This window comes from Enoplosus armatus, chromosome 19, assembly GCF_043641665.1.
Source record: "Enoplosus armatus isolate fEnoArm2 chromosome 19, fEnoArm2.hap1, whole genome shotgun sequence".
In the NCBI taxonomy this organism is placed as follows: Eukaryota; Metazoa; Chordata; class Actinopteri; order Centrarchiformes; family Enoplosidae; genus Enoplosus; species Enoplosus armatus.
Window position 1 is genome coordinate 2,750,484 of NC_092198.1, and position 10,484 is coordinate 2,760,967.

Sequence of the window (10,484 nt, forward strand, 5' to 3'; positions counted from 1 at the left end):
GATGATGAGCCACCACCACCACTCTGGAAAGGTAATGAAAGTGTTTTAAGCGTTTTGGCTGCAGCTTTCTGTTCCGGTCAGAGACCCGAAGCTGAAAGAGAATTACGTGAAGTGTTTAAACATTCATTTGATGGTTTTAACCAAATCAAACACTTAGTTTTGGTACAAAAACTGCATCCAATAAACCTCATGTCGCAGTCAAGATGTGGTTGAAAGCTCCACATAAAACTAGTCAGAGCGACAGCAACTCATTTAATCATCTAAATATTTTTAAGATGCAAACTATGGTGTTAAAACTTAAAACCATCTCTTGTGTTCTTTTGCGTTAAAAAAGAAGTTGAAGTTGAAGGGCTACGTGTTCGTGGGTTCTGAGGCTGTCGGCTGAGAAAATTCTACAACATTTTCTCTCCAAAAGGTTTGTTTGCTTCCGTCATTGCGTCCGTACGAATGTAAGGAACATTTCAAAACATTTGTCAACAGCCACTGTGGAGAGCATTTCAAAACATTCAATCATTTACTAATGAAACAACACAAACCAGAACACCCCAAACAACATGAAACAGAGGCTCAAAGTGTCTGTCAGGATCTAAACGCCCTTTTGCCTGCAGCTCTTTGTCAACTGAGAATTTAGTAGAAAAAGAGACATAAAACAGTCGACTCACCGCTTTGTGGTTCTGTAGAAGCTTCATTGATTGTAGACGCTGTCGTGGTTTTACCGGCTTTCATGCTGATTTCAGTTGTTGTTGATTTAGCTGTTGTTGTTGGTTCTGTTGTTGTTGTTGTTGGTTCTGTTGTTGTTGTTGTTGTTGTTGGTTCTGTTGTTGGTTCTGTTGTTGTTGTTGTTGTTGTGTCCTCACCTGAACACATGAACACAACCAACTGTTCAAACTTGTGTTGTGATGTCATATTAAAACTTCAAATCCATGAAATAAACACATATTTTAGGTCATTATTCAGCTCAGACTTTAAACAGCTCAACATATTCTCACCTGGTTTCTCACCTGAGGGCTGAAGTCTGAAGGGAAACTTCTTCACTCTGTTACCATCAGTCACTTCACATGTAAAGAAGTCATACCTCGATGTGTAAATGTAATTATAAGTCAGAAAGGCCACAGAGGCCCTGCAGGGAGACTGTGATGTCTTCAAGTCTCTGTTGTCTTTATCCACATCTCTACCATTAAACAGCCACTTCACTGTGTCTCCACATCGTTCATATGTCGACACAGAGCAGGTTAACGTCACCTTATCATCGTCCTCATCTTCAGTCACTGGTGAAGACGGAGATATTGAGAGAGAAAGACAACAAGAGTGAAATGAACGTCATCACTGTAATCGTACTTATTGTAATGTTTCAGTATGTTGTTTTAAAAAGACAGTTTGAGCTGAAAACATTATGATGTAAATACTCACTGGTCACAACAGACAGAACAACGTCAGCATCTGGAACTCGTTTTCTTCCTGATTTTAACTGTCTGCAGGTGTAACGACCAGCATCATCCACTGTGACCTTCTTTATAACCAGAGAACACTTCTCTGTCACACTCAGTCTGTTGGATTTAGCTCTGGCGTTTTCACCAATCTGCCCAAGTTGAATCAGCTCTACTGCTGCTTTTCTTCCTGAACCAGCAAAGATCCACGTAGTACTGTCACACTGTTGCTGACCGTCTATCACATTTCCACAAGGCAAAGTGACTTCATCTCCAACTCTGACAGTGAGGTAGAGGAGGAACTGTCCTGTGGCTGCAGCTGAGGAGACGAGAGAGAGAAATATAAAGAAAAAGGAGAAATAAAAACATCCTTATCAACGTCAGCGTGAGGATCATTGTTAGATACAATAACAGTTTGCACGTGTGCCTCATCCTTGCGTTCACTAATCTCAACATTGGCCGTGCTGGAAAACAAACAGACTCCTTGGCTGTCCTGGTTAAATGAAGGTTACGTCATAAAGTAACAATAATGATATTAATAAATCAGCTTTTCTAATGTTTCTGTGATGTTTCTGTATCCTTACCTGTAAACTGAAGCACCAGTATCACAAATAAAGACATTTGAATCCAGTTGAACTCAACCATCGTGCCTCTCGGTCTCTCTGCTTCTTCCACTTGTAAGTCTCGAAACCAGTTGCTTCTTTAAGAGAAATGTTGTGTCAACTTCCTGTGATGAGTAACATCTCACTTCCTCATAGTGGCTGTCATCCTTCTTTTCTTTATGTCATGTTGTTGCTTTTAATACAGGCAGACCACGCCAGCTTTTAACTCCATAAGAACCTTTAAATGACACAGAACACGACAAGTCAATGCAACATGATGTTATCCAGCAGCACACGAACACAACACAATGTTCAATAATGAAATAACAAACAATATTACAAAAAGCAACACAACTCAAACCTGTGATTCAGTATAGTCAGTTCAGGTTGAAGACTTGCTGTTAAAGATGTGTTTGTACATGAACTTACTCGACACAAGCGGTTGAAACACTGATGAGCGTCCTGACTGAACTGTCTTTAACTGCCGGGACGTAGAGCATCAAGCCTCCACAATATGCAGCAGCAGGTCTGTTCATGATGTTTTCAAAGGAAATGTGTTGACATAAAGACATTTAGACAGTGTCGGCATCAATACTTCACCTGTGGTTTGGTGGTTTTTCTCACTGCAGACTCGACTAGGTGGCCGTTTAAGATGTGTGAAATGTATTTACATTCATGTTAGGTCAGAGTGGGAGGTCATGTGCATCCAAAACCCCTGAAAGGAGCCTGAGTTATTAGATTTCTGTGCATTTTCAGGTCACTTTGGGTGCATTTCTGTCTGTATTTAGACACATTTGAGTGTCCAGTGAGAACAGAGCTGTTCAACCCAACAGAGGGAAGGTTTACGACTAGAAGAGGACAAGAGGAGGGACGCTGTACTACTAGCAGAGGTAAGATATCCAAAGCAAAGAACATGGAGGAGTATAAGACATGGGGCCCCTGACCCTTCAGGCCCCTGTGCTTGTGCTCAGTAGGTTCAGTAATCCATCTATGGCAAAGAATATCCACCCTCCATTATGAAAACCATGACACTGTTAGTACGTTAAGAAATCCCAAAACACAGAGTAGAACTGAGCGTTAAACATTTCTTTATTTGCAGATTATATAATCATCAAATATAATGAAGACAAAACTGTTAGTGACTCCATTAAGACTCAAAGTGCATTCAAGCCCCACACATGTTGCGCTCCTAACAAATGTGTTAACAACAAATGCTGAATGTAGGTTGATATAGACAGAGACGTGAAACTGAGCTCAAGCTGCTGCGGCTTCAAAACGGACCAGTTCATCTTCAAGGCAGAACCAAATGAGCTTTAGATGATCTTTCTGCTTGAATCACGTTAAAATCCAGCTGCTGTTTTGAACCAACGGCAAGTGAGAAACCTTTTTACAACTGACACAAGAAAAGACGTCAGACTGAAAGAAAACAACAAGTAAAAATGTTCTTTTCTTATTTACGATCTTCAACTACTCGTGTAAAAGGTGACGAGTCGAAGCCGAAGTTGTTGATCGGTGGAGTCTGACGGAGGAAGAGTTGGTCAGACTCCATCAGACGTGATGTTTTCATAGTTCACCGTATTATCATCTTCATCATCACGCACCTGTGAGAAACAACACAACACAATCAAAGCCACAGTCTGACACACTCAAAGCGACAACTTTCCAGTCCCACTGACCGGATCTTCAGGCGTCCTCGACACACATCTATTTATTGTGTTTTTAAGAAGTGAGTGTGAGGTGGAAGTGCTAGTGAGGGCTGTGGAGGTGCAGCCTGAACAGGTGGCTTTCAGTCAGTCTGTTGTGATGAACTGCATTATATTGTCATGTTAACTAATATTTGCATCCACTTCACTTGTAGCTCATATTTCATATATTTCTGTTTTTCCTGCAATGACTCCTTTGAACTTTGCTGATGCGACCGCTTCAACACAACACAGTGAGTCCTGTTTATTTGTGTCTTCTTCTTCATCGACAGCTTATGATGAAGAACAGACATCACGAACACTGGTTTGCTGCGTAAAGCACCAATGTCATCATGTTGTTGTAAAAACTCACCGTGTTTTCATCCATCTGTGTTTTTTTCCCTGAAAAGAAAAGAGAAAGAGTCGACTTTAGTTTCCACAGTGAAAATCCAGCTTTATCAAAACTTCTTGTTCATGAGTTTCACCTGTGAACGTTCTCACCTGTAGTTCTTGTCCAGATGTTGACAGCCACAACAATCATTATGAGTGCTGCTAAGCCCACAGACACAATGACGAACCTCAACCAGACTGCAGAGAGAATGAAAACACCACACATATTTGGGCTGTAGCTTTCTGATCTGAGGCTAATATATGGGGTCCTCATACAGTATCGTGCTAAGAAGCTGAAGGACTTCATAATCTGCTGCGGGATGAAAAGAATATTAATATCATAACAATATGAATCTTATTTCTCCCGGCTGTTGTGTTTTATTTTGATTTTGTTGAACATGAAATGAAATAACACAAACAGCGAGGGAATAACCATCTTCAGCAACTAAATGATTTATTCTGTGTAACATTCTCGACTTGTTTCTCACATGAGGACCAATTAGCGCCATCATCAGGTGAAAATGTGAATTTGTCCAAAACTGATGACATCCTCATCAGCCTCAGCTGTACTTTGTGTTTAGTTCTAATTCACAAATGTTAGCATGCTAGCTCACTAAACTAAGGCGGTTAACATATCAAACATTATACCTACATGTTAGCATTGTCATTGTGAGCACCATGTTAGCATGCTGACGTTAGCATTTAGCTCAAAGTGCCATCGCTCCTCAGCACAGCCTCAGGTCTCCTTAATACATCCATGACAGCCTCACAGAGCTGCGAGCATGGCTGCAGACTCTTAGCCTCTGTAATGTGCATTTAACATATTTTGGCTTATTTCAAGCTATTTTTGTGCTGTGAAAAAGAAAACAAAAGAAAAATGAAATGAAATGAATGATTGAACAAAACCGGCCAAATCAAACAGTTACTTTTGGTAGCTACTAATTTGACAAACAAACAATAAAAATCCACTTAACTCAGCGTCTACTTACGCGTTCTTCCCAGAACTTTCAACCGCATGTCACAGTCGAGATGTGGTTGAAAGCTCCACAAAAAACGAATAAATGAAACGACCACTGATTGAACCATCGAAATGATTTGGATGTGTAAAGTATGGTGTTAAAACTTACGTAAAACTTCAGAACATCTCTTTTGTTCTTTTGCATCACCAAATAAAAAAAAAAAAGAAGGAAGTTGTGGATTGAGAAAAAAGTTTGTTTGCTTCCGTCATTGCGTCCGTACGAATGTAAGGAACATTTCAAAATACATTCATCTGTCAACAGCCACTGTCACCCAAACAACATGAAACAGAGGCTCAAAGTGTCTGTCAGGATCTAAACGCCCTTTTGCCTGCAGCTCTTTGTCAACTGAGAATTTAGTAGAAAAAGAGACATAAAACAGTCGACTCACCGCTTTGTGGTTCTGTAGAAGCTTCATTGATTGTAGACGCTGTCGTGGTTTTACCGGCTTTCATGCTGATTTCAGTTGTTGTTGATTTAGCTGTTGTTGTTGGTTCTGTTGTTGTTGTTGTTGTTGGTTCTGTTGTTGTTGGTTCTGTTGTTGTTGTTGTTGTGTCCTCACCTGAACACATGAACACAACCAACTGTTCAGTACCAAACTTGTGTTGTGATGTCATATTAAAACTTCAAATCCATGAAATAAACACATATTTTAGGTCATTATTCAGCTCAGACTTTAAACAGCTCAACATATTCTCACCTGGTTTCTCACCTGAGGGCTGAAGTCTGAAGGGAAACTTCTTCACTCTGTTACCATCAGTCATTTCACATGTAAAGAAGTCATACCTCGATGTGTAAATGTCATTATAAGTCAGAAAGGCCACAGAGGCCCTGCAGGGAGACTGTGATGTCTTCAAGTCTCTGTTGTCTTTATCCACATCTCTACCATTAAACAGCCACTTCACTGTGTCTCCACATCGTTCATATGTCGACACAGAGCAGGTTAACGTCACCTCATCATCGTCCTCGTCTTCAGTCACTGGTGAAGACGGAGATATTGAGAGAGAAAGACAACAAGAGTGAAATGAACGTCATCACTGTAATCGTACTTATTGTAATGTTTCAGTATGTTGTTTTAAAAAGACAGTTTGAGCTGAAAACATTATGATGTAAATACTCACTGGTCACAACAGACAGAACAACGTCAGCATCTGGAACTCGTTTTCTTCCTGATTTTAACTGTCTGCAGGTGTAACGACCAGCATCCTCCACTGTGACCTTCTTTATAACCAGAGAACACTTCTCTGTCACACTCAGTCTGTTGGATTTAGCTCTGGCGTTTTCACCAATCTGCCCAAGTTGAATCAACTCTACTTCTGCTTTTCTTCCTGAACCAGCAAAGATCCACGTAGTATTTTCACACTGTTGCTGACCGGCTATCACATTTCCACAAGGCAAAGTGACTTCATCTCCAACTCTGACAGTGAGGTAGAGGAGGAACTGTCCGGTGGCTGCAGCTGAAGAGACGAGAGAGAGAAATATAAAGAAAAAGGAGAAATAAAAACATCCCTATCAACGTCAGTGTGAGGATCATTGTTAGATACAATAACAGTTTGCACGTGTGCCTCATCCTTGCGTTCACTAATCTCAACATTGGCCGTGCTGGAAAACAAACAGACTCCTTGGCTGTCCTGGTTAAATGAAGGTTACGTCATAAAGTAACAATAATGATATTAATAAATCAGCTTTTCTAATGTTTCTGTGATGTTTCTGTATCCTTACCTGTAAACTGAAGCACCAGTATCACAAATAAAGACATTTGAATCCAGTTGAACTCAACCATCGTGCCTCTCGGTCTCTCTGCTTCTTCCACTTGTAAGTCTCGAAACCAGTTGCTTCTTTAAGAGAAATGTTGTGTCACCTTCCTGTGATGAGTAACATCTCACTTCCTCATAGTGGCTGTCATCCCTCTTTTCTTTATGTCATGTTGTTGCTTTTAATACAGGCAGACCACGCCAGCTTTTAACTCCATAAGAACCTTTAAATGACACAGAACAAGACAAGTCAATGCAACATGATGTTATCCAGCAGCACACGAACACAACACAATGTTCAATAATGAAATAACAAACAATATTACAAAAAGCAACACAACTCAAACCTGTGATTCAGTATAGTCAGTTCAGGTTGAAGACTTGCTGTTAAAGATGTGTTTGTACATGAACTTACTCGACACAAGCGGTTGAAACACTGATGAGCGTCCTGACTGAACTGTCTTTAACTGCCGGGACGTAGAGCATCAAGCCTCCACAATATGCAGCAGCAGGTCTGTTCATGATGTTTTCAAAGGAAATGTGTTGACATAAAGACATTTAGACAGTGTCGGCATCAATACTTCACCTGTGGTTTGGTGGTTTTTCTCACTGCAGACTCGACTACGTGGCCGTTTAAGATGTGTGAAATGTATTTACATTCATGTTAGGTCAGAGTGGGAGGTCATGTGCATCCAAAACCCCTGAAAGGAGCCTGAGTTATTAGATTTCTGTGCATTTTCAGGTCACTTTGGGTGCATTTCTGTCTGTATTTAGACACATTTGAGTGTCCAGTGAGAACAGAGCTGTTCAACCCAACAGAGGGAAGGTTTACGACTAGAAGAGGACAAGAGGAGGGACGCTGTACTACTAGCAGAGGTAAGATATCCAAAGCAAAGAACATGGAGGAGTATAAGACAATGGGCTCCTGGACACAGACATGGGGCCCCTGACCCTTCGGGCCCCTGACCCTTCAGGCCCCTGTGCTTGTGCTCAGTAGGTTCAGTAATCCATCTGTGGCAAAGAATATCCACCCTCCATTATGAAAACCGTGACACTGTTAGTACGTTAAGAAATCCCAAAACACAGAGTAGAACTGAGCGTTAAACATTTCTTTATTTGCAGATTATATAATCATCAAATATAATGAAGACAAAACTGTTAGTGACTCCATTAAGACTCAAAGTGCATTCAAGCCCCACACATGTTGCGCTCCTAACAAATGTGTTAACAACAAATGCTGAATGTAGGTTGATATAGACAGAGACGTGAAACTGAGCTCAAGCTGCTGCGGCTTCAAAACGGACCAGTTCATCTTCAAGGCAGAACCAAATGAGCTTTAGATGATCTTTCTGCTTGAATCACGTTAAAATCCAGCTGCTGTTTTGAACCAACGGCAAGTGAGAAACCTTTTTACAACTGACACAAGAAAAGACGTCAGACTGAAAGAAAACAACAAGTAAAAATGTTCTTTTCTTATTTACGATCTTCAACTACTCGTGTAAAAGGTGACGAGTCGAAGCCGAAGTTGTTGATCGGTGGAGTCTGACGGAGGAAGAGTTGGTCAGACTCCATCAGACGTGATGTTTTCATAGTTCACCGTATTATCATCTTCATCATCACGCACCTGTGAGAAACAACACAGAGTTGAGTCAGCCGACCCTGAACGCACCATCAGTTACTGTCTGATGTGATCTTTATCTGACGGGCTGCTGGACAGTTTGCATTGGAACTAGATTTCATTCTGTAGATTATCCAGAGCAACATGGACATTGTTTCTTGAAATGAAACAAAACGACGTGCAGTGCTTAAAGCCACTAGAGGTCCAGTGAGAAAATATAACATGATGTGAAGTAATTTTAGGTGAAGCTGCCCTTTAATCTGGAACTCATAACGTGTTGATTCAGATCTATGGCGTCTTTGGAGGCTGCAGTTTGTGTTGGTGTTGTGATGAACTGCATTATATTGTCATGTTAACTAATATTTGCATCCACTTCACTTGTAGCTCATATTTCATATATTTCTGTTTTTCCTGCAATGACTCCTTTGAACTTTGCTGATGCGACCGCTTCAACACAACACAGTGAGTCCTGTTTATTTGTGTCTTCTTCTTCATCGACAGCTTATGATGAAGAACAGACATCACAAACACTGGTTTGCTGCGTAAAGTACCAATGTCATCATGTTGTTGTAAAAACTCACCGTGTTTTCATCCATCTGTGTTTTTTTCCCTGAAAAGAAAAGAGAAAGAGTCGACTTTAGTTTCCACAGTGAAAATCCAGCTTTATCAAAACTTCTTGTTCATGAGTTTCACCTGTGAACGTTCTCACCTGTAGTTCTTGTCCAGATGTTGACAGCCACAACAATCATTATGAGTGCTGCTAAGCCCACAGACACAATGACGAACCTCAACCAGACTGCAGAGAGAATGAAAACACCGCACATATTTGGGCTGTAGCTTTCTGATCTGTTTTTAAATAGTAAACACAGCAGTTTTCATGTTTTGCAATGTGTGTGAGTGGCACAGAGAACAGGAAATAAACAGAAAGGCCCATTAAATATATGAGAGTTCATCAAGACCGCCACTCTACACAGGCATCTACAGTTTAACCGAATCTATTCTAAATTTAGTGTTTAAATTGCATTCACAACCACATTTGTTTTATGTTGGATAAAGTGAGTAAGCTCCTTTGTTTCTCACCTTCTTGTGTTGTTGTTGTTGTTGTTGTTGCATCCTCACCTGACAAATTCAAAAACAAACTGTAAAATGAGAAAATACCTCATGTTTAATAAGAAAGAATGATGTCATCTTAAATCTTAAAATCCATCAAATAATCAAATGTAGTTTATTTGTGGAGGTCAGGATGAAGTGATTTTAAACAGCTCATCATAACATCACCTGGTTTCTCACCTGCGGACGGAGGTCTGATGGTAAACTGATGCACCGTCCCACTGTGACCATCTTTCACTTCACACGTGGACAACTCCCGAAGCTTCTGCTTGAGACGAGAGGTAGGAAACGTCGCGGTAGCTGAGCACTTAGGCTGCAATGTCCTCCTGTCCACATCGTTACCCTCATACAGCCACTTCACTTTGTGATCACAAGCTCCATGTGTCAGAAGAGAGCAGTTTAATGTCACCTGATCAGCGTCCTCATCTTCAGTCACTGGTGAGGACGCAGATATTGTGAGAGAGAGACAACAAGAGTGAAATGAACTTTAATCGTGATAATTGTAATGTTTCAGTATGTGAGCAGAAAACATTATGATGTAAATACTCACTGGTGATAACAGACAGATGAACACGAGCGTGTCCTGATCTGGACCGTCTGCAGGTGTAGGAACCAACATCCTCAGCTGTGACGTTCTTTATAACCAGGGAACATTTTGCTGAAACATTCAGTCTGTCTGGTTTAATGTTGGCACGTTCACCATCCTTCCCAGGTCTAATCAGCCTTCCTGGTGCTGTCCCTGAACCACTGAAGAGCCAGGTAGTTCTGTCACATGTGTCCTGACCGTCTGTCACATTTCCACAAGGCAAAGTGACTTCACCCCCGTCTATGACAACAAACCGGGCGGGATGTTGTCCAGTCACTGCTGTTGAAGAGATGAGAGAA

General features: G+C 41.0%; 2 protein-coding genes across 2 annotated transcripts; both read right to left on the bottom strand.

Moving 5' to 3' along the window:
* Positions 1 to 49: 49 nt before the first annotated feature.
* On the bottom strand, positions 50 to 2,072 carry LOC139302589 (uncharacterized). The gene is made up of 5 exons (XM_070926293.1): positions 2,012 to 2,072; positions 1,411 to 1,746; positions 990 to 1,268; positions 663 to 857; positions 50 to 91 (listed from the first exon to the last, which is right to left on the bottom strand). Exons 1-5 carry the CDS (start codon positions 2,070 to 2,072, stop codon positions 78 to 80), a joined length of 885 nt encoding a protein of 294 aa, XP_070782394.1. The 3' UTR covers positions 50 to 77.
* Positions 2,073 to 3,094: 1,022 nt separating this feature from the next.
* On the bottom strand, positions 3,095 to 6,900 carry LOC139302590 (uncharacterized). Its single transcript, XM_070926294.1, has 7 exons — positions 6,840 to 6,900; positions 6,239 to 6,574; positions 5,818 to 6,096; positions 5,509 to 5,679; positions 4,213 to 4,299; positions 4,085 to 4,113; positions 3,095 to 3,630 (listed from the first exon to the last, which is right to left on the bottom strand). Exons 1-7 carry the CDS (start codon positions 6,898 to 6,900, stop codon positions 3,568 to 3,570), a joined length of 1,026 nt encoding a protein of 341 aa, XP_070782395.1. The 3' UTR covers positions 3,095 to 3,567.
* Between the last annotated feature and the right edge of the window lie 3,584 nt (positions 6,901 to 10,484).